The sequence below is a fragment of the Castor canadensis genome, chromosome 4 (assembly GCF_047511655.1).
Source record: "Castor canadensis chromosome 4, mCasCan1.hap1v2, whole genome shotgun sequence".
Classification (NCBI taxonomy): Eukaryota; Metazoa; Chordata; class Mammalia; order Rodentia; family Castoridae; genus Castor; species Castor canadensis.
Genome location: NC_133389.1, coordinates 154991506 through 155016416, shown reverse-complemented (window position 1 = coordinate 155016416; position 24911 = coordinate 154991506). Strand labels below are relative to the sequence as shown.

The 24911-nt window shown below is 37.0% G+C and overlaps 1 protein-coding gene across 9 annotated transcripts in view; it reads right to left on the bottom strand.

The window, feature by feature from the left end:
- Positions 1–24911, bottom strand: part of Pard3b (par-3 family cell polarity regulator beta) — a 977771-nt gene that overhangs the window by 283534 nt on the left and 669326 nt on the right. For all 9 annotated transcript variants that reach the window (XR_012447363.1, XM_074071526.1, XM_074071528.1 and 6 more), the window contains 2 exons: positions 11680–11886; positions 10708–10945 (listed from right to left, as the gene is read on the bottom strand). Coding sequence is in view for 8 of the 9 variants with exons in the window: in XM_074071526.1 (XP_073927627.1) it covers positions 10708–10945; positions 11680–11886 (445 nt within the window). In the remaining variant the exon portion in view is untranslated. The remainder of the gene's footprint in view (positions 1–10707; positions 10946–11679; positions 11887–24911) is intronic.

Below are 24911 nucleotides of genomic sequence, written 5' to 3'. Positions count from 1 at the left end.
TAAAAGTTATGCCACTGGACTTTTGTTCTGATCTGTTAACAAATCTAAACCTCATTATCCAGGAAAAGTAATGAGATAAAGTGGTCTATTCTTCTTCAGTGCTTTTTTGTAATTCACATTAATTTAATGGGAATTGTGCATGCATACTAAAAGGAGAAGGAATCCTAATTAAACAAATAATCCTTCTGGTTGACACTCTGTGTGATCATTTTTTATTGTGATAAGTATGAGAACATCAAATCAGTGCCTTGGACAGCCCAAAACAAGAACTACAGAGTGATCAAGATTACATAGGGTAGGAGGGGAAGGGCTGAACAGCAATCAGATTTTAAAATGCTTTTGAAAATAAGGTATCCACATATTTTCATACTAATTAAGTCCATACAAGCCCCTCGCCCTCTATGAACACACTTTCGAAAAACAGAAGGATAAACAAACATTTGCAGACATGCCTGACAGCTGAAAAAATTATTAAAGTCATATTACAAACAAACTCTGTGTGCTGGGCACTGCAACAGCTCATTTGTCTTTGTACTCAGCCCATCAGATGAGTGGCCCATCTGTCTCTGGGTCCTCTAGTTAAGAAATAAATGCTGGCCAAACAATCTGAAATGCGTTTGATCCAAATTTAATCTATACTTAACTTTTTAGTTACTAATACTTGCATATATCTCCATCACTTTTATAACTTGCTCTATTCACATAACACTCTCTCACTTCTTTACATTCTCATGTTCACAATCTATCCACATTATGGTGCTAATTTTCCTCTCTGGTGCTTAGCTGCAACCCAACAGAAGCTAGGATGTATAATATGTAAATATATAAATATGATTAGCTATCACACCACTGGGTTTAATGGAAGTCAATATCGGTATATTATACCCTCTACTTTACAATTCCATTACAGGCTTAACACTGTTGTTTATAAAAATAGCATTCCAAGTCCAGGCCTGTGATAGTAATAATGAAAAAAAAAAGGGTCATTGCTTTCCCCAACCCAAATAAAAAACTAAAGTTGCTAGGGCATTTAGTTCAAAAGAAAAATGGCAAATTAGCAAAATGAAGGAACAAAATATTCATGGCTCATATTGTGAAAGACAAAATAAATAATTTAAGATGGATGGAGGAGAGAGAATTTACAGTTACCAAAGAGACAAAAATTGAGCTTAGCTAAATTCCAATGGAATTTTAGCATCTATTTGTTTTCCTCTGCAGTCACAGACAGTCTTGGAGAAGGATGGAGGGCTACGTTTGTAGTAGCTTTTGACATGCAAATTTATTTTTTCCACAATCATGTATTTCTCTCAGTCTCAATGTATGCAGCCATTTTTACCCTGATCTGTAAGGATCACTTTTCAATGTATTTCTATATCCAGCTTGAAGCTGAATTAAGAACTCTGACCTACTTTGGCTTTCATTTTTCATTTGAAATTTCATGTTTTCAACTGGCATGTACTTCATGAAGCAAAGCACCTTCACTCTGGCCCGCTGGTGGCCTTTTGCCTTTGGGGAAATGACTGTTAAAATTTCATTGGCCTGGCTACATTAGCTGGGTTGCCCTTCATACCCATAAAGTTGAAGGGATACCCAGACATTTACAACACTATCTGGAAAGAGGTAATGGCAGGCTACGGCCACATTACATTTATTGTACATGAGACCTGTAACAGCCATTATGGAATCAAGGTAAAGAGGACAAATGTATGACAGATGTCATGTTCCCTGGTGACTTAAGTATCCAGTCTCTGTCTAACCTAATTTAAAAATCAAGTCAAGATGTATCTTTGTGGGTAATGTATTATAGGACAACTTCAGGGCAGCCTGATGAAATAACTATAAGCCATACATTTAGAATATCAAGTCCAAAACCATCCACAGACTCTGGGCTGAAACATACTAAACAAAAAAGGGAGAAAAAAACCAAAACAAAATAAAAAAAAAAAACTTTTCTCCATTTGAGTCCATTTTCCATTTGTATTTAGCAATATAACGTATTGCTTCCACTAACTGATTAAGTAACACTTGAAAATGATTCTTAGTTCCATTTAGAAAGGGGTGACCCAGAGCATAAAAAATATAAATGATCAAATGATTTGAGCTATGTTATTTCTTCTTGTAGTTTATTGTGCAAAATCATTCAGGTGAGAGAAAAAGCATCCTGCCTATCTGAATTACAAAATAGCAATTAGAGGAAAACTATATACAGAAAGAAAGTTTGTGGGCTTCAAGGGTGTCTTGTTTGAGATAAAGGCAGTATCTGATGTTTTTGGCTGTTTGGAGTGGAGCTACAGGCAGGAAAATGAGGAGTAATCTCTATTGTTTCTTAAAAAGAGGGTATTTAAATAATCGATAGGTGTATGAAAAAATCAACATTACTAATCATCAGAGAAATGCAAATCAAAACCACAAGGAGGTATCACTTCGAACCTAGTAGAATGGTTATTATCAAAAAAGACAAAAGAAACAGGTTATTGGCAAAGATGCGGATAAGAGCAAACCTTGCACACCATTGGTGGGAATGTACATTAGTGAAGCTATTATAGAAAACAGTATGGAGGTTCTTTAAAAAGTTGAAAATAGAACTACCATATGATCCAGTAATCCCACTTCTGTATATATATCCAATGAAAATGAAATTAGTGCATTGAAAAGACATCTATCTGCACTTCCATGTTATTTGCAGCACTATTCATAATAACCAAGAAATGGCAACAGCCTATGTGTCCATTTATTGATAAATGGTTAAAGGAAATGTGGTATATGCTCTGTGGAATATTAAGGGTTTATATGTGTATGTGTAAGTATTCTTTTTAAAATGACTCACTGCAAGATGCCTTTATATGGAATTGTCCTAGTTTGAATAAAATATATAGTATGTTTTAGAATAAAATGAATGAAACGTGGCTGTTTTAGCATATGCTAAACTTAGAAATGAAAAGTTGATGCTTCTGGATTTTTAAGAATAGCTTTGTCTTTAGTGCTCATGATTTGAGTTTTTCTGAATGTTCCACTGTGAAGAAACAGATTCAGTGTCTCTGCAAGGAAAGTCTACACTAGCTAAGTGAACAAGAAACCATGAAGAAAATCCAACTGATGGGCTTGGAGGAACAGAGCTGACATAAACAGCTGCAAATCAACTCACCACTTATACTATAGACCATGGTCTTCAAAAAGTAGACTTTAGGTACAGTAGGGCTTTGTGCACTAAACAGACACAGCTGGATTGTTTTATTTTTTTGTAATAGCTTTATATGAGGTTTTAAAAACAATTCTCCCATATTTATATGGTGCAAAAAAAAGAAAAGCAGGCATACAATGATCTGGCTTTTGTACCATAGTCATTCTGATAATGCATCTGCTGAAAATTCAGTGCAGCCTGGGCCAAGGCACTCTATGTTCAGCTGGTAGACAGCTATGGGGTGGATGACACCAGCCCTTCTGCCTTTACCTATTTCATAGCACCTACTACAATCTGAAACCATCTCAATCATTTTGGGTTAGTTGTTTATTCTTTCTCTTTCACTTGAATAGAAATTCCATTAAAGCTATGGCCTGCATGACTTGTTTGGCCCCAGATAAGTTAATTATTGATTACCTCAGGGTAATCAATAAGTCATCTTGGTGAATGTCCCTTCTCTCTCTAGGTAACAGCTGAAATCAGTGTACATGTTTATGCAATATTTTGCTTGTTTTTGTATTAAATGCAACATAAGAAACTCAAATTAGTCTTTGAGTTTTCCTTCTTTTATTAAAATGAGGAAGTGCTGTAAAAGCAGACTTCCTTGCTGTCTATCCAGTGCCTAAAATAATACCTGATGCAAAATAGGACTTTAAAAATATTGTTGAAGAAATGAAAGAAGACTTATTAGGAATGTGCTTGGCAATGAGGAGGCATTCAATAAATGCTACTAATCAAGTGTATATGGGCAAACAAAGTTTAAAAACAGAGATGATGTTTTTATTGGCATATTTTGTACTTTGTTATTCTATCAAGAAGGAGTTGACTAAGCATAATTCCTTTTAGGATGAATCCCATAAAAGGGAACTCCCACCACTTCAAGCTTTTCAGTGTCCAGAACAAGCTGACAGCTCAAGGATTTTTAAGCGAGTGGTCTATAGTATTAAGAAGAGGCAACAGCAGCTGTTATGTAAAGGAATGGATTGTAGACACAAATTTATGGTAGATTTTCATTTAAAGACTGAAAGGATTGGCAAGATTATTGAATAACTAAGAAATCAGGGGGTGATGTCTGGGTTTGTCACTGTAGACAACAGTATCTTGGCTATGGATATTTCTCTTCAGTGCCCAAAATACATCTGCTGGGCCCAGGACGGTGACCTGAGACAGACAACAATGAACTTGTCTATTGAAGGGTTTATGTTTTGCCCTCTGGCTGCAGGAACCCTGGAAAGTCTTTCCAAAGGACAGTGTTATAAAGGGAATGATGTCTAAAGAAGTCAAACACATAATGGAAACATTTAAGCACTTTCTTCTCAGACAGAGCAGAGATGGCCCCGACTCTCTCACCAAGGCTTCCCATTGAATGCAAGTTGCTTTCAAAACATTGTTTCTACCAATGACCAGATTCAGAAGATGATGACACTTCCTCCAAACTTTCCTGCCATGTAATAATCCTGACTTTCCTGGCAAGGTTGGTATTGAGCGCTGTTGCCATCTTTTACCAGCCAAGCACAAATGAACCTAATGCTCAGGTGTAGTTTGCTGTGTCAAGTGTAAACTCTAGTACCAAGAGCAAAGAACTGACAAGATGCATGCAGAAATCCTGGGATCTTGTAGAACAGTTGACTATATGCCTATATGAGCCCGCCTTGTTTTTGTCTATGTAAGTTTTGCTCCTGGGACCTTGAGGAGTCAGTCCCAGAACTATGTGCATTGTTTGCCTGAGCTCTAGCACAAGCTCAACAAAGCCTTGTTCAGGTGGTATTACTTGCCTCTTAGTGATTTCTATCTCATACAAAAGAACCCTCAGATGAGCTGGTAACACCAAAAGGAGCTGGTAACATGAAAAAGAGCTATCCATACTTTGTCTTTTCATGATTTCTATCTCAAATTGGGCAAAAGAAACAGAGACTCTCAAAGAATAAAATAAAATATCAATGTATAAACTTAACAAAGGAGGTGGAAAACTCTATAATGAAAACTAAAACCTTAAAGAAAGAAATTAAAGAAGACACCAGAAGAAGAAAAGACCTCCCATGTTCATAGATTGGCAGAATTAATACCATGAAAATGGCTAAACTCCTGGAAGCAACCTACAGGTTCAATGTAATGCCCATCAAAATCCCAATATCATTTTTTGCAGAAATAGAAAAATCAATATCTAAAATAGAAACTCAATAGTGGAAGCAGAAAAGACCCTGGAAAACTAAAGTAATCCTGAGAAAAAGAGCAACACTAGAGGTATCATAATATTGGATCTCAAATAATACTGCAGAGCCACAGAAACAAAAATAGCATAATACTGGCAATAACACTGGCATCAAAACAGGTATCAAGACCAATGGAACAGAGTAGAACACCCAGAAATAAACCCACACAGTTACAGCCATTTGATTTTTGACAAAGGTGCCAAAAATATACATTTGAGGAAAGACAGCCTCTTCAACAAATGGTGCTGAAAAAACTGGTTGTCTACACACAGAAGACTGAAACTAGATCCCTTTCTTTCACTCATCTCCAAATGGACTAAAGACCTTAATGTAAGACCTGAAACCTTGAAACTACTATGGGAAAACACTGGAAGATATAGGCATAAGTAATTATTTCTGAAAATAATTGCCTAGGAATTAAGAACAAGAATAGGTAAATGGAATTGCATCAAACTAAAAATTTCAAAGGAAACAATTACAGGAATCAAGAGACAACCTCCAGAATGGGAGAAAATCTTCACTAGCTATTTAATGGATAAAGGATTGATACTTGGAATATACCAAGAGATCAAAAAAAATTAAACTGCAAAAGAAAAAATAATCTAATTAGTAAATGGACAAATGAATTAAATAGACATTTCTCAGATAAAGAAGTACAAATGGCTAATAAATGCACAATGAAATGTTCAACATCCTAGCCATAAAGGGAATGCAAATTTAAGCTACACTAAAATTTCATCTCACCCTAGTCAAGATGGTAATCGTTAAGAAAACAACAACAAATGCTGACAAAGATGTGGGGATGGGGGAGGAAAGGAGCCCTTATATACTATTGGTGAGAATGTAAAGTAGTACAACCACTATGAAAATCAGTATGGTATTCCTCAAAATCTAAAAATAGACCTACTTTGTGACCCTGCCATACCACTCTTAGGCATATATCCAATGGAGTGAAAATCAACATATAAGAGCGATACCTGCATACCCATGTTTACTGCAGCTCTGTTCAATATAGCCAAGCTGAGGAGTCAGTTGAGGTGCCCAACAATGAATGACTGGATAAAGAAAATATGATATACATATATATGAGCCATAAAGAAAAATGGTATTATGTTATTACAGGAAAATGGATGGAACTGGAGATCATCATGTTGAAAGATAAGTCAAGCTCAAAAAAGCCAAATATTATGTTTTCACTCTTTTGTGGAATCTAGAACTAAAATGATGATGATAATAATAATGGGACATGAACATAAAAGGGAGACTCATGGGAGATCATTGGGAGTGGGGAGGAACAAAGGAAAAGATACTGAAGGTGAAAAAGGATCAAAGTACAGTATATACACACATAACTATATACATGAAAATAGTATGATGAAATCCACCAGTGTTTGAAAAAGGGGGTAGGAGAGAGTGAGGGTAAAGTATTATAAGAGAGGAGATGAACCTGCTCAAGTACCCTGAACTCATCTATGGAATTATCACAATGAAACCCCCTCATACTATCAATGTATGCAAATTAAAAAGTAAAAAAAAAAAAAGAATCTGAGGCTGATTGGTAACAGACAAGTAAACAGGGATACAGGGAAACTACGAAAGTTGGTAGATTGTTGAGCTGCATATTTTTCTGCAATAATTCTTGGTTTGTGTAAAAGTCATACTTGAGTCATATAAGGGGAGAATTTGAAATCAGCAAAATATAATGATATTGGAACTACACAATATGTAGAAAGATATGAATGAAAGCAATCCCCACCCCCACATAACTTTTTCAGTAGGATCAGGAATATGCTTAAACTGCACCTTATCCATCATATCATGCTGGACCACCTAATATCAAAAAAACATAAACACTTAGCTCTTGAGAAGAAAGAACAAAGCAACTGCTAACATATCTCAGACTTTCATGATTCATGCTTTGGTGATTCATGCCAACGGCCAGGTGTCATTGTATGTGGCATGACTGAAGAACCTATATCAAACCTCATCTTCGAGAAAGTGTCAGAGAAATTAAGATAATGGGAAAAAATAATGCCTATTTAAGCTACATCTTAATTCTAAGAGAACTTTATAGCAATCAATCTTTTTTAAATAACAAAGAAACTAAGTCAATAGCATCTGAGCAACAGATGAGAATTAAAGCAAAATCTGTTGGCTAATGCTAACAGCTTTTGTGTTCTTTGTTGTTAAAAGCATGCATGTAGCAGCAACTCCAATATGCTTACAAACTCAGATTCAAAAGGTTATGGAAAACAGTTGCTATTTTTATACTAAAGATAAAATCAAACACCACCCTTCAGATCTTAATTTTGCTCAAATAGTGGAAGGAAACAAAACCTGAGGTGCTAGACGTCTAAAGGGTGCAGGACTTGGATTTCTGTTACATGGAAACACAGAGTATACTGGATAACAAAGGGGAAGAGTTGGCCCTGTATTATGGGCAATGAAGTGTATCAAGTATGTAAAGGAAAGGTTTCATTTAGTAATAGTTTAACAAACAGTTTTCAAATTTATACATAATTCTAGTTAAATTATTTTTATAGTTTTTCATTATTATCTTAGCAAGGATACTATTATAAATTACTATGACATTGTAAATGTAGTAATAATAATTATAATAATAACTTCATGGATTTTCTGTTGATGCTGTAAGAAATTACCAAAACTTAGTGGCTTGAAAATAATAAATAGATTCAAATTAAGGGGCTGGCTGGAGGGGATCCATTAGGTTGCCCTTTCCATCTTCTAGAGGCTGGCCACATTCTTTGGCTCATGTTCCCCTCCCTCTAGCTTCAAAACTAGCAGCACTGACTTTTTCTGCATCTTACTTCCTTAGTCAAATCTTCTTCTTCCATTTTAAGTTCTCTTGTGATTATACTGACTCCACTGAAGAAATTCAGGATAATCACCTTATCTTAAAGCCAGCTGATACGAAATAAATTCCATCTGCAACCTTAATTCTCCTTTGCTATGTACCATAACATATGCACAATATACACAAATCCTGGTGACCTGGTGATTAAGACATGGACACCTTTTTTTTGGGGGATGCTGGGATTTGAACTTAGGGCCTCACACTTGCCAGACAAGTGCTCTACCACTTCAGTCACTCTGCCAGCTGCCAGCCCTTTTTTGTGTTGAGTATCTTCAAGATAAGGTCTTGTGAACTATTTGCCTGGGCTGGCATTGAGCTACAATCCTTCTGATCTCTGTCTCCCAAGTAGCTAGAATTACAGACTTGAGTCATCTGCTCCTAGCTAGACAGGGACATCTGTAGGGGACCGTTATTATATTTGCTTTTGAGTGCAAGAATAGTTCTTACCAAGAATAGTTCTAAGCATATTAAATATTATTAAACAAATATAATTCTCACAATAATGGTACACTATTATTATTCTCAATTTTCAGATGAGGAAACTGAGGCACAGGGATTAAATCATTTGCCCAGTGTTACCTAGATAGAAAGAAGACAAGCCGTGATTAAACATGGAAGTCCATATGGAGAGCCTGTACTAGAACTTCATCACCTTAAAGACAAAATTTTTATCTAATATAATTATTACCAAGTTGCTTGTCACAGTCCACAACTTCTGACAGTCATAATTACTCAGAATAATGGTAAGTTTCAAAATTCAGGTGGTAAAAGGAAAGAGAATCTACAGACACCACTAGGAAAAATAAACCCAGTCCCCTCTACTTTAACCCTGTAAGGAAAGTAATTTTGATATGACCAATCCACTTTCTGCTATTCTTTTCTGCTTACAAGTCCCACATCGTCTGCTCAGCTCATTTGAGAGCTTTTCTACTCTTTTCTATTTTGGACAGTGGGATACTGTCCAAATCACAAATCAGTAATTAAAATCAATGTGATCTTTAAAACTCAATTTGTTGAAATTTTGTTCTTTGATAGTCAGATGACTACTAGGATATCAGACTTGCTCAGGTAATCTCAGCAGAACAAGAGCATATCTTGTTATAACACATCTGGGGCAAAATTATTCCTAAATTTTTGAGTAGGAGGATACTGGAATAACATTCCATGAGCAATGGAAATGTCATAAGAAGGCTCAGAATGGTCATATTATTTTGTGTCCCCTAAATGTCTCTTTGCGGTTTATATGGGGGGTGGGGAAAAGGACAGAAGGAGGAGGAAGAGGAGGCGTGGGAGAGGAAGGGAGAGGAGGAAGGGGAAAAGGAGAAGGGAATTTTCTTTTTTGTTAGAAAATTTCAGCTGAAGATTCTAAACTGAGAAAAATTGGTATCATATACCAGCCAGTGTTTTAAAGAGACATACCACCTAGTGGTTTCATACAAGATGGCTAATCTGGCTCGCTAACTGTCTTATTCCGTCATTTACCTTTAGTTCATGGAAGAGAAGTATAGAGGCAAATTGATAGAAAATTATAGGAGTAAAGAAAGTAATGGAAAGAGATACTTTAACCTTGCATCCCCAACAAAATAAGTGTGTGTGGGGGGGCGGGGGCTGAAAGATAATTCCTCAGAGAATTTGGAGGAAATTGTATGAAAGAGACTGCCACCTTGCATTCTTGTGGCAGTCTGACATTGCCCCATAGGTGGGATGACACAAAACTGGAGCTTGACTTGTTCTGGAGAAGTCTGAGGGTGCGAGGCTGGTTGAACATCCCTGTGGTAGGTTGAACAGAAAGGAGAGTGGTAGGAAGAAGCTGCACTTGCATGATTTGGAGGGGTCAGAGATCAATGATGCTGGCAGAACAAGAAGAAGTTGCAGGAAGTTAAGTTAGAGCCATCTCAAACCACACTGGCCAAGAAGTCTGCCAAGCATGTGCTATCTGAGATCAGAGCCTAAGGGTAAGCAGTCCTTAGGAAGTCGGTGGGGGAAATGCTTTTCCTATGTCACAGTACCTCTGCAGGGGACAGCTACCATGCCTAGAGGCCTGGCCATCCACACACTTGGAGTCACAGAGGAATGAGGTTCATTGACCCTGACCTCTCTAACTCAAAGGAGGTGTTCTGCAGGCAATAGGGGAGGAGCCCCTGGCCTCTCACTTTCCCTGTCAGATGGAATGCAGGGGACATTTTCATGCAAAGAACACAGGCATTTCTTTGACAACAGACTTTAGACAGTTTCCTCTCATCGCCACAAGCTTCAGGAGTTACCAAAGAAGTTTCTTTCTGCTTGTGCAGAAAAAGAACACACATTCAGTTTGGGTTTTTATGCATTGAGTCAAAAATAAGGGAAAGCTTGCACTTTTCTCTGAGTCTATGCAAAGGAGTGATTTCACCAGGAGAAACAAGAGAGGCAAAACCAATGTTGCCTTTGAAGGATTGTACCTCAGCATGGCACCAAATCCCTTCCTCTTCATTTTTCTCTCTGGGTCTTCATTTTCCTCTTTCCGCTTTTTCTCCTTGACTTTCAACTTGCCCTTTTCCTTTTTCTTCTCTTTCTCCTTGACTTTTTTGCCTTTTCTGGCTTTATTTTCCACGTCCTCTAGCTTGGAGTTCCCCTGAGGGGCAGACTCATAATTCAGAGCTCCTTGTCCAGAGTGAGAGCTCTTATCAGACAGACCATCTGTACAGAGAAAAAAATCAATACACATGGTCAGGGACACTTTCTATATGGGTAGTACAGAAAGAAAAATCAAAATGTAAAATACAGAAAAATGAAAAGAAGAGCTCCAGAGTTCTACTTTTGCACACGGCTACTTGTACCCTTTGAAGACACGACTGCCTAAACCTGGTTACTTCAAGCAAGGTTGCAGGCTGGGAGTAGGTAGGGCCCATTGGTTTCTTAGCTGGTAGTATGAAAAGCTTGAAATGTGCTAAACCACTAATCTCTCTGAAAGCGGGCTTGTTAACCTTGATCAGCTCTCAAGCCCACATGCTGGGAAGCAAACAGGGCAAGTTTCTTTCAAGGAGAAGTTTTTGAGTACAAATATAACCCAACTGCTTCTACTCAATTAATGCAGTCAGTCCTCTGGTTGATGCTCCTTTGAATGATTCAAATAAGAATGTCAAGAAATGCATACTTAGCGTTCATACCCTAAGGGTAAATGACAGTTGGTCCTTGTAGAAAAGTGGAAGAGAACATTTCTTCACTGTAAAATAAATTGCATATCGTGTTCTCCAATTCCATGTTCATTAAGCCAAAGGGCAAAACATATCAGGAAAATGAATTACTTTTAATATCAAAAATATAATTGTGGTCCTTAAATGATTTTCCTCAGTAGTTAAGCCCACATTCTTGCCTATCATTTGCAGATAATAACGAGAGGAGAAACCACTTAAGGCAGCATATTATCCTACCAGTTTCTAATTCCTCAGGTCCATCATAAGACTTGTCAATAGCTGCTCTGAAGCTCTCATTGCAGCCTCGGCCTCGAACCATGTGCGGCCGGGGCCTGTGAAAGGGAAGTTCGTTCTTCCTGACTTCGGCCACAGCAGTCTGCAGACTCTCCAAGGAACTGGACTTTTTCAATCCCAGAGTAGGACCAAAATCTTTGCTTGGAGATTCTAGAAAAGAAAGGGCGAATGGTTACCTTTCCCATTATGGGGCAGTGTGATAGAATGGAAATACTGATTCTAAGAAAATTTCTGTTTGGGCATCATCAAAAAGAAGGGGTTAAGTAAATAGTAGCTGGGGATTAAACTCCAGATTTGCCTCTTGTTGTGACCTTGAGCAAGAGTTTTGGATTTCTCTGAACCTTAATTTCTTTTTTTAATCTCAATTTAAGATTAGAATAATTAAGTATATATGACATATAGAAATTTATATGAGTGTGATTATATGTATATATGCGTACATGCACTTGTGAATTTGAAAGGTTGTCACCATCTACAGAGATTATATGTTATGAGAGCACACACAAACACACAGAGCACTTAAAACTTCTCTCTCAGACCTATCCTAGGCATTGCCACATGTTGAACCTATTGTTCCCATGGCTGCTTATGTGACTATTAAGTAACATATTATGCCTAGGAATCAAGAAACATTAGTAATTTTAATTTTTGTGATTAAATGCTTCACCTTACTCTAGTGGATATTAATGTGTGATGAGTGCATATTATTTAGTCTCTAAATAAATGAAGCAAAGCCAGAAAGAAAACAACTTTCCTATGTCCCTGATGCTGTTCCAACTGTATTTCTATTTGGGATGCAGAAAAGGATAGTGTTTTGTTTTTTTTTTTAATAATGTAAAATTACAAAATAGAACACAGGAAACACAAGTGAGCTTTAACAATCTTTTTTTTTTTTTTGGATATATATTCTTTTCCATTTTTGTAGGTTTTCTCTTGCCCAGTACCTGCTTCCTTCCATTCCTTGACCTCCATTCCCACCTTCGCCAGATTCCTAATTATCTCTAACAAGATTAGGCTATAGAAATATTATCAGCAAAAGGGGTATTTTAAAAATGGAAAGAATCCTGTCAAGGCCCTTGTTCCTACATTCAAAGCTTCCCACCAGGGCCAAACCTTAGTTATAAAGGATATTATTGTCATCAAGAGGTACACTTGCATTTCTGGAAGTAAACTAGTGTGGAGTTTTTTAATAGATATAGACTGAGCACATAAGAAGGATTATGTATACAAAGTACCCACTTCAATGCATAGCATATTGTAATGCTCAATAAACAGCTTTACCTTTCATTATTTTGACTTGTACTACCATTACCACCATGAACCATACAAGTAGTTGCCGAATACAATATCAGTTAACAGAAGGAATTCAAAAGAAGTACAATGAAGGCCTAATGCATATGTACAGCAACATAAAGTTAAATAGCAATGCACACTCATCCATCTGTTCCAAGATTCGTCAAAATGGTCAGAGTAACAACAGTGCTAACAGCCAGCTAGCAATGCATGGTGCAGTTAGTTTATGCCAAGCACTACTCTAAGTGCTTTATGATGTTAACTTACCATAATCATTTCAGTTTTGCTACTGGCATTACTGTTACCATTTCACAGATGGTAAAACTGAAATAACTTCTTTAAGTTGAACACTGAATAAGCACCCTAATTGGGAACTGACCAGAGACTCTTAACTCCAGTTTTTCTGCTCTCTTCCATATACTTTACTGACTAAAGATGAATGTATCCAGTCTCTGCCCTCTACATGATTATGGTCAAGCTAGGCTTAAAGTACATTTTCCTCATCTCTAAAGGGAGAACACTACTTTAGATTTTCCCTGGATCCCAGCTAAGCAGGCAAACTGCAAAAATGGGATGTTGCTTTAAGGTTTCATCATTAACTTGTAAGAGGCAACTTTGAACAATATACATGATAACAATAAATGTTGCACTTTATAGGTGACAATGTATATTCAACAACTGTAACAGACAAGAGATTAAGTAAACAACATACAGGAAATTTTGGGGATGAATATCAGATGCTACTTGCAAGCATAAATACAGAGGATACGTTATGATTAAATACAGAGAGGTGCGATTCTTCTATTCACAGGAAGGAAGGTAAGTTGAAGAGACAGAAATTGAGTAAGACCATTTCTGACAAGAAAAACAAAAGCCAACCTAGAGGTTTAGGGGATTAAAGCAACTGTAAAAAGCTTTAGAGTTTACAGAAATTATTTTTGCCACCAACCCCTAGGGATGTCTGAGGTGGGGGGGGGAACTATCTGAGAAAGCCTAGATTCTCTGTGAACAGCTGCAACCATTTTTTATTTATTAATTGCCATTCAGGAGATTATATGAGAGCCTGAACTGTAAACATTCATGTCAACCTTTAGCAATAAATTCCAGAGAACCTGAAAGTGACTAAATCACCCGAGATACAGGCATGCTATCTAAGCATCTCACCTATGGCTTGGCAAGAAATCCTATCTAAGAAGGAGCAAGAACCCAGTTACTCATTCTAAGCAAACTGAACATTAAGAAGTCATGGATTTTATAGGATTAATAGAGCTGGCAATTAAATCACTTTATATAAATAGAAATCCTAAATGAGAAGCAGCAGCTGATATTAGACATTATGATCTGCGCTATTCGATGGAATACACAGTAAAATCAAAAGCAAAAAAGGGAGGTTGAATCCTAAGATATAAATTCGGACTCAGGGATTTTCAGGCCTGGAGTAAACAGAAAGCAGTGGTAGAAGAGACACTGCTGTTAAAGAGGAAAACCCCAAATCAGGAAGGTTCTTATAAGGACTTCTGGGCACAGTGAACAGACTGAACTGGATATCCTAGTGAAAGGGGACTGTGACAGGAGCCTCACCAGGGCCCAACATGTTCTTATGTGTCTGAGGGCTTTGACAAAAAGTCAATGTTACCAGCTGTGGGAGGGATTAGTACATCAGTTGATGGCATGGGTGCTAAATTCCAACCAAACACTTGGAGGAAGTAGCCTATAATATAAAGATTGAGAGTACAATAATTTGTCACATGCAATTCCTACTTCTACCCTCATCAGTTTCTGTTTATGTTAACAATGTCTAGGAAATTTTATAGCTTTTAGAATAAGAAGATTCACCTTCTATTTCTAATTCCACCATTTGTACAGATCATATTTTTTTTTCTAGGCTACCTCTAAAAATAGAGGTCCTTGAAGGAATAATATAAAGTGAGTAATTTATCAAAATCAAAACCTTGGTCATTTGATCCCATTGAGGTTACCCCAAAATATAATGATGTCACATTTTCATGTGTAGCTGATGTGATACTGACTATGGCTGATTTTAAGTAATTGTTTGTGAGAGTGATCTATGAATACCACGTGTTATTCGTTATGGGGTGGACCTTGTCCAGACTTAAGCATTTGTTTGTCACAGTCCAAGTATTTATAAAAGTAATCTGAATATGAGTGTTCATTGATTTTCAGGCCACTTAGGTTACTTGCAAATGCCAAGGAATAAATCTCTTTGCAAACTTTAGTGGCCAGGTTTTATTTTTTAGCGTATGACTTCTATATCCAGTGACCATGTTCTCTCAGTTCTAAGTGATCTTACCCTTCCCTCACAAACATAAACTCTTTTTTAATTCATTTATTCACATGTGCATACATTGTTTGGGTCATTTCTCCCTCTTGCCCCCGCCCCCACTCTTTTCCCACCCCCCATCCTTTCTAGGCAGAACCTGTTCTGCGCTTTTCTCCAGTTCCACAAACATAAATTTGACACACAAAAATGTTATGGAACAAATGATACAATGATAAACAAGGGTGCTAAAGATGGATCTTGTATGATAAAAATTATTCTCAGGATGAGATACTATCCTTAACACCATGTGCCAAATTTCCCCTTAAGATTAAGATCTCATAAAGAAATATTACTGAAATGTATTGTTTTAGAAGATGTTGTAGCGCTTTCAAAGATTCCACTTGTCCCCAAATACAGGATTTATTTGACCTGGTCCTCAAAGCCTTCCATATACAGAGTAGTGAGGAATTTCAGGTAATGCCTTCCATACCTAACAATCCTTGGATACATTCACTAATTCTCTCCTTCCAGAAAAATACAGTGTCACCTACACACAAAACTATATACATTCACAAAGATTAAAGATTTACATAGTTGTACTTCAATTTTTCCTATAGGCATGAAAGAGGTGGCAGTAACAACATCTAGATGGAGAGGTGCCAGTAACAACAAAAAGATTGTTTTCTTTTTGGTGGTACTGGGGCTTGAGCTCAGGGTCTTGCACTTGCTAGGCAAACATTATACTATGTGAGCCCTTCCCCCATCCCTTTTTGCTTTAAGTTACTTTTCGGATAGGGTCTCACACTTTTCCCCACAGCCAGCCTCAGGTCATAATCCTCCCACCTTCACCTCCAGAGTAGCTGAGATTGTAGGTGTATGTGACCCTAGGTTCTTAAAACATGGGGAAACTGCTAGTCCAGCCAGGTAGAAAGCCCCGTTTCAATGTTCTGTGAAACAGAAAGTCCTTTCTGGTGGACTGCTTGAATGTGGGCCTCAGTCTTGGATTCCCACAGCTGCCTTATAGCTAGGAACTGCTGCTGGTTCCCTACAGTCTGGCGACTAGATAATAGAGAAAAAAACTGTATAGAGAGAAGTGGCTAGCCACAAATGATTAAAAGGAGAAGCTGTACAATGTTAAGCACTCCCCACTCTGCCAATTACCTTTTGAGTTATTAGTTTCTTTGTATCAGTGTCTTTATCTGTAAATGAGGGTGAAACAAGCACAGAAGTGTGCCTGGGACATAGTGAGAGATCATTAAGCATTGGTGGTGATTATGTCATTCTGACTTTCGTGCCACCTCTAAGCATCTGAACGAAGCCCTAGTACAATTGATTTGGCTTAATCCACCACTGCATTCTTACATACAGCTAGGCCTGCCTCAAAAACTAAAAAGGACTATAAAAGAATACTATCCTCTTTTATATTCAGAAATTAAACTGATCTTTAAAATATAACTCCTTAGGGAGTGAATTCAACTATCATATTTGATACATTGTAAGAACTTTTGCAAATGCCACAATGTACCCTCAACCCAGCACAATAAAAAATGTTTGCTCAAAAAATAAATAAAATATAACTCCTTACATTTTTTCCTTAGAAATGAACTATGTATGAGATATATAAATAAGATATGTATACATACACATGTATATACATACACATATATTCATCTGTTCATCTCATATGGAGGCTATTGTTGGTGAGATTAATGTGGAGTCTTGGTTGCTCTTCCCCTTAGGCTATAATCATTTAATTAGTCTGATATTTCATTGGTAAAGTTTGAACTTTCCACTCTAGCATTAAAATCTCACAATAAAAGAATGCCTTAATCCAGAAGACCAGTAATTTGATCTTCCATTATTGATGAAACTGCTTCCAATGCATTCTTATTAAAAAATAAGGAATTATTTGGAAAAGGCATTCACTTTTAGATATATAGTAATGGTTTTTGTTCCCCAGTGAGAACTCTATAATTAACAAATGTAAGTTAACATTATATATGACAATAATGTACTAATTTGCACATTTCAATAATATCAATGGCTCTCAATATGCTTAGTAAAAATTAATTTGTTTAGAGTTCTTTCTTCTAAAATAAAGGGATTGTGTTCAGTAGTATATTAGGACCAAAATTATGATAATGCTTTCAGCGGTCACAGAATGAAACATGAGAGGGCCAGGAATTTGTCGAGATAGCTTGTTTTCATTACCAATTTGGCCTTGCCTTATTACAAGCAATGAATTCGGGCAAACACAATACAAATGCTTTACTTGCTTCATGTGGAGTTGTGATGTGAAATTAATAGCCTTAAAACTCTTTGAATGAAAAATTATGATAAATTCCAAGAAGGAAGTCACAACACCACTTTATTCTCCAACATATTTCACTTTATCCTCCCATTTTAGGCTACACTTACTGAAAATTTTGTGTGTTTGATTTTTTTTAGTAGATTCCCTAGAGGCAAAATGTCTTATGCACTTTAATAGATATCATTGTAGATCCATTAGCCTTGAAAAAAAATTCTCCATAATATCCAAATGTATAATTTCCCAAATTATGTTCTCTGTGCTAACTGTGTCCATAATGGGTCTAATTACCTTCTTGCCTATCTTAGTATTCCAAATATTGATCATCATTCCAAGCTTATCACAGTGCCCTGTTTCCTATTCATTACCATAAGGCATAATGCAATCTGGCTTTACATTATCTGCTGTCATCTGGGTCTCAGTTCTTTTACTGGTAATTTTCAAGTTCTCTAAGAGCAGAATTTTTTTTTCTTTTAAGTCTCATAAATCCCAGACTTTTATGTCATTTCCTGAAATTCACATCAAAATGTTCAATAATGAACTTCTCATTAAGATTCATACATCTACATAATCACTTCTACCCTGTCTCCAAACACTGTCTATTTTAAAATGAAAATATCCAGAGAAAATATGGGAAGATTATATGAACAAATAAATTCTTTGATTATGAGTATGGGCGTGGCCCTCCAAGCATCACCTAAGGATGCTAAGGATTGCTATATACTTTAATTTTCTTTACTAAAAATTCTTTCTTTTATGAACTGAAAGTTAAAATCATAGGCCAGGTTTAAGATTTTTTTCCTGGACTCAAATTAGGTCCAGTAAATGTAATAAATATTTAATATTTTCATGACATTTTCTTTTCTTTTCTATTTTGCAGATAAGGAAATGGAACCCATAGTTCAACTAAGGGAGTAAACATACACACATACACACATGCAAACAACTGTATCTGTTAAGAACCCAGACACTTCCATGCCCAATAGACTGGTTTTACTCTTCTGTTTTCTTTTTTTTTTTTTTTTCTGTCTTTGGGAAACCTCACTTGGATTTAAAGCAAACAAAAAATTTGCATTCAAAATAATAAATGATTTAAAAATTAGATAACAAGCATTGGTCTCTGGGAAGGGAAATGTGGATACTTTATTATTAAAGTAGGAGAGGAAAGACTCATTCGAGGGTCAAATAAGTTGTGTTCAGTGTCAAAATTCCCTAACTATAAAAACGGATCAACAGGTGCCACCTACCATTTCTTAGCATTGTTGATGCTGGCATTCTCAGCCCAGAGGAGTGCTAACTTAGTACTTACAGGAAAAGGTACTCATGACACTTGGGTGTCCTTTTGGTTCTATGCCACGAGGTAAGTTTTATACCTAGAGAAACGTCTCACAAATGCTTCATTTCCTCAAAGCCCTAATGTAGCTTCCTGCTCTTCCATAATACAACCCTTGGGCTCTTTTTATCACTTAATTTCTACTCTACCTGTAGTTACTCACTCATCTTCTCTGTATTTTGCCTTTTTTAGGCTAGTCATTTCTTTCATTTAACTTCTTGCTTTGTAATAGTAACCTTTTCTGTCATTTCTACCTTAGGCATACTTTAGTTTTATTTTTACCTACTGCCAAGACAGCACCTTTATTTGTATTCTAGCTCCTCCTTATACATCATGGAAACGGACTTTTCACTCTGATCACTGACCATTTCAGTGACTTTTTTTTCCTTTTTCTTTTCACTATTTACTCTTTGTATGCCCTCCTTTTATAGTGCATCTTTCATCAGCTTTTGATTGCTGAGTGCTTTATGTGAGTTGTATACTGCAGTTCTTTCTCTTGAAGTATGATATAAAGAATTCTAATACATTTCTTTAAAAATCATTAGCTTAACTAAAAGGTCAAGGTGTTATTGATTTCTTGAAAGGTGTCAACATGAAGATATTTTTATATGTATAGACTAGGCACCCGTATTTTTTAGGGCCAAAAGTTTTTATACTTTCTGAGTATTTCTTTACCTTTTATACCTAATTGGTTATATTTGAGGGAAAAAAACCTCTCAAATTCTCATTTACTAAGTCCTTTACAGAACTGGTAGAAAGGGAAGTTTTCCAGTTTTGTGTTGGCAATAATCCCAATTTCTTCATAGGTATACTTTAAGCATAGTTTCAATTTAAAGTTAAAATGTTAAAATGAAATTACTGATCTATCATTGTTTACTGAGTAACTTTTTTGCAGCTTAGGAATGTGCATGATCCAAAAAGGATTGGAAAATAAGTATAACAGTAACTAACATTCCTGTCATGTTATAGTTTATCAAGTTCCTATAAAAAGGTCACATCATATACACTTGCTCTGACCCAGACTGAACTGTATGCTCATGATGAGAGACAGCAGAAGGAAGGAAGGAGGAAAGGCATGATGAGGTAACTTACGTAGAGTGAGCCCTAGTGTGAGCATGTGTCTAGGAGACATAAAATTCTGGAGATATGACCTGTTCCCTCTCATGATGTGAGTATCTCACCACACTTAGATTATTGTGTTTTAAGAGTCACTTTTTTTCATGTGTGTTTTGATCAGTTTGGACTGCTATAACAAAAACAAAACAAAAATAAAAACAAAAGCAAACAAAACACACACTACACTGGGCTAATAAATCACAAAAATGTCTCACAGTTTTGGAGGCTAGGAAGTCCAAGATCAAGTAGCTGGCAGATTTGATGTTTGCTGAAGACCTGGTTTCTTGTCCATAGATGACCATCTTCTTATTGTGTCCTCACGTGGTGGAAAGGGTACAGAAACCCTCCGGGCTTCTTTTAAAGGGTACTAATGTCACCACTCAAGAGGGCTCTGCCACAACTCCTAAGCATGCCTGAGGTCTGTGTCAGGAGGGATGATACTATGTGAATATGCCAGAGTCCACTGCTCAGGCTCTGTGGACAGGTGGTCAGCATGGCCTGTGCTGTACTGGGTCCCACTGGAGCTGTGTTTAAGGTAATTGAGGAACTTCAACACTAGAACATGAGAGGTAGAATTCATGGTATTTGGCTTGCTGGGCAGCATGTGCTGAGGTTCAGTAGGCACCTGAAGCCCCTCCTTTTAAATTGTTTTCTTCCCAGGGCACTGTGTGCCTGTGGCAGGAAGGGAAGTCCGGATGGTCAAGAAATTACCTTCACATTTCTACTCCCATTGTTTTGGAGAGTAGCTCCTGGTTTCTGTTGAGATGGTTAATCCATACTAATCTTATCATATAGGCACCTGACCACACACTTAGTAGTCTTTCCTGAACAGACTTTCTCATTCTTTTTAATATGGATTTGCGGAGAATTACCCAAATCCCTTTTGATTAACAATTTCATCTTTGAATCATTTCTCTCTTGTTGTATTTTACTATAAACAATCAAGAAAAGTAAGGCTGTACCTTCAAAACTTTGTTTAGCTTTACTAAATAGCCAATTTCATCACTCACAAGTTCTGCCTCTCACAAAACACTAGACCACAAGTACAGTTCAGCCAAATTCTTTGCTACCTTATATTAAGGATGGGCTTTTCTCTAATTTCCAATAATATGTTCTTCATTTCCATCTGGAACTTCCTCCAAATGGCCTTTACATCCATGCTTCTACTAACATTTTGGTTAGGATTACTTAGATATTCTCTAAGACAAGTGAGGCTTTCTCTATACCTCTCCTTCATCTGAGTACTCACCTTTAAAGATCCACTCACAGCCAGGTAGGCATATTCTACCATGTACCTCAGACCTCTTCCAGCCCATGCCCATCACCCAGTTTCAAAGCTGCTTCTACATTTTTAGATATTTGTTAATAGAGATATCCTGTTTCTTTGTTACCATTTCTGTTTTAGTTCATTTAGGCAGCTAAAACAACATCACATGAACTGAATAGCTAATAAACAACAGAAACTTGTTTCTTATAACTCTATATGCTACGGAATGCAAGATCAAGGTCTGGGCACATTTAGTGTCTGTGGAGGACCCACTTCCTGGCTTATAGATGGATGTCTTCTTATTGCGTCTTCACATAGTAGAAGAGGCAAGTGAACTTGCTGGAGTTTCTTTCACAAGGATACTAACCCATTCATGAGGGTTCTAATATCATGACATAGTTACTTCCCACAGGCCCTACCTTCTAATGCCAACATGCTGGGGACTAGGGTTTAACATATGAATTCTGGGGGGCACATACATTTTTTATAGTACGTCACCAATATTAAACACAAAAGCCAACTACTTCATTTGGTTTTGGCTTAATAAACTGCTGTTTGAAATAATGATTTTTTTTATCTGCTTTATGGTAAATTAAGGGGATTTCCAATGGTAATTTGTGATTTCCCTTGAGGTTCTTGAGATGTGCTGCCTCAGTGTTATATATCATATGAACATCAGAACAGCCACTTGACACTCTTCCAATTTCTCATCAAGTTCCCTGAGTGTACAGACAAGGACACATCAGCCTACTAACTTGGCCAAGCTACTTGGGTGCTACATGAGCCAGACCTGGACCTGATTACCCTTGAGCTAACACTCTTCCCACTTTCTTTGATTCCTCAGAAATAAAAGATCAAGTTTACTTGAGGATATCCTAATCCAGGTGCAGAGCAAAATGAACACACACAAAGTGATAGCATCAGAGATGTAGAGTAGACTCTTAAAGTTCATGAAGGATCTATATGAGAGCAATGGAGGTCCCTGAATTTTAGAAAATAAAAATGTTGTGCTGCCTTGTAGATTTCTCTGGAGTCATATTACCAATGAGGGCCATGTTCTCTCTTTCCTAATAACTGGATGTTTAAAGCAATAGCTATTATAAATACAGTTCTGGCATCAGACTACTTGGATTCATGTCCCAGCTCTGCCCATGTACTAGCTGTGTTCACTTGCTAAAGCTCCTACCTTTCTGTGCTTCAGTTTCCTCCTCTGTAATAGACATATGGTAGCACTTCCTTCATAGGGTATTTGGAAGATTATCTGACACAGAATTGTTTATGTATTTTGCAATACTAGGGACAGAACCTAGGGTACTTGCTAGGCAAATGCTCTACCATCTGAGGTATGTCCCAGCCCCTGATACAGATTTTTGAATATGATGCCTGTAATACAGTTAAAAATCAGTAAATGTCACCTCTTGTCATTATGTCTCCTTTAATGAGCAGAATTTACACTCATTAGGAGCATTCTCTAAACCAACAGAATGCCAAGAGGATTTCTGTTTCCATATCTATATATCCTGGATGATGGTCAACATCTGCCTTGAATTTTCACTCTTTATTCAAAACTTTTTTTGGTTTGGTCCAAGATTCTTCAGCACTTTTCAGATTCTCTTTTACCCTCCTTACTTCTACTAACTAGCCTCAATTGTTTTGTAAAATAACCAAATACTGAAATCACTTGATAAGAAGAACTATGCCTTGGAATACAAACAAAGAGCTAGTTTCTTTCACAAGCTAAGTGACTTTGCTCACTCAGACCAACCCATGATGCCATTAGCCAAATTACAAATCAGACAAAGTCATGGGCTTTTGGGGTCATTGGATGACAGGCATGTCTGCAGACAATATACTAAGAATGCTGACAGTATATCACAGTTATAGGCTGGAGTAGTTTAGACTATGGTGGTTCAGAGGAATGAAAGCACAGTGTGATCCTGAGTTGCTGGATAAGGCAAATGGAAGAACAATGTGGGACTTGTCTTTGAAGATGGGTCAGATACAGATGAGGGAAGTATGAGGTAAAAAGGCCTTCCACAAAGGGGAAAGGCATAAGGAAAAGCTGAAAACATCTACTGCTTAGTAAGAACACATAGAGGAATGGTGTGATTAGTAAGGGAAGTGATTGTGCTGGGGGTGAGAAGGTAAAGAGGATAAAGTAAGATATAAAAGTCCTTGAAATCCGACTAAGTTGAGATCCAACTCAGGGGGTCATTTACTTTTTGATCAAAGGAATGGCTTGACAATATTGGTACTTTGAGAAAAAATAACAGGAAAGGAACACGTAGGATAAATTAAAGAGAAGAGAGACTACTTTGTTTTATAGCAATGGAATACTTAAATTTTTAGTTTTCTTCTTTTTTTTCAATTTCAACTTCAGGTTTTTGTAAAGTAATTTCTTCAAAAACATTTTTAGTGTGGTTAGTCACCAAAACAACTTTTTCTAGTTTTTTTCCCTGACCAGGAGGGAAAGGCTGCAGAAACATGTTTTGTTCCACGTGGAAGGCAAGAGGTGCTCATGGCTGTGTGTCCCTGAGTGGACATGACAGGAGGCACTGACTGCCACTGCTAGGCTTCCTTTTAACACGGCTTAGTTGTTACTGTCATGGCCAGACCCTTTGCTGTCTCCTCTTAGGCATGCTTTATTATATTTTCTCATATATAATGATTAATGAGTAGTAAAACTAATAACTTGGGGAACACACAAAATAAATGAGGTGGCAAATATGAAAAGGAAGTCCCCACTTCATGTTGTTGTGAAATCTGACAACATGCTGGAATTTACCCATAACTCAGCTCAAGGAGTCTTTGCCAGCGGGAAACAAGGTTATAAGAAGGTGATATTTCCATTAATAACGATCCCCTTGAGAAGCCCATGACCAGTCTTTCTTTCACTGAAATTCTTGCTGGATTTCAGTAAAGGGTCAAGGTACGCTGAAATACAGTAGATCCCTGGTGTCTGTAGGTGTATGGTTCCAAGGAGACTGCTGTTGAGGGAAGCCCATGAATTCTCAGGATACATGAAGTTCAGTGCTGTACCGTTGATGCTGGATTCTTTTTTTCTCTTAGCGCTGCCCAACTTCCACTAAAGACCTGATGCCTTCCAGCAAATTTTAAAATTCTACTTTATCACTTCAATTAGGCACTTTAATCTTGCTTTTGGGGCACTATCTGCTTTTTGAGAGGCACATTTTTACAAAATTAAGGGTAGGGAAACACTAAGCAGATTACATAATTCAAACACAACTGATGATAACTTGGGACTGACTGAGACTTCTCTGTATCAATGGAATGCATGTGTGGGTATTTAAAATTTTTGTTCTTGAAATTTCTTTTGATTTTTTTTATTTATTACTTTTTTTGACTGCCCTTGGCAAATATCTTTTGTAATAGAGCCATGAATAAGGTAAAATTATTGTAATGCTTTACTTCAGGGAAGCTCCTGGAGAAACAGGAAATTTACATTACAACTGCAGTTATTCTCAACTGTTCCTTTGATATCCCCCTGGTGTTACATTCATTCTTTTTTTTTTTTTTTCCCCAACCCAGTATCCTTTATCCTTTCTGGAAGGAGCAT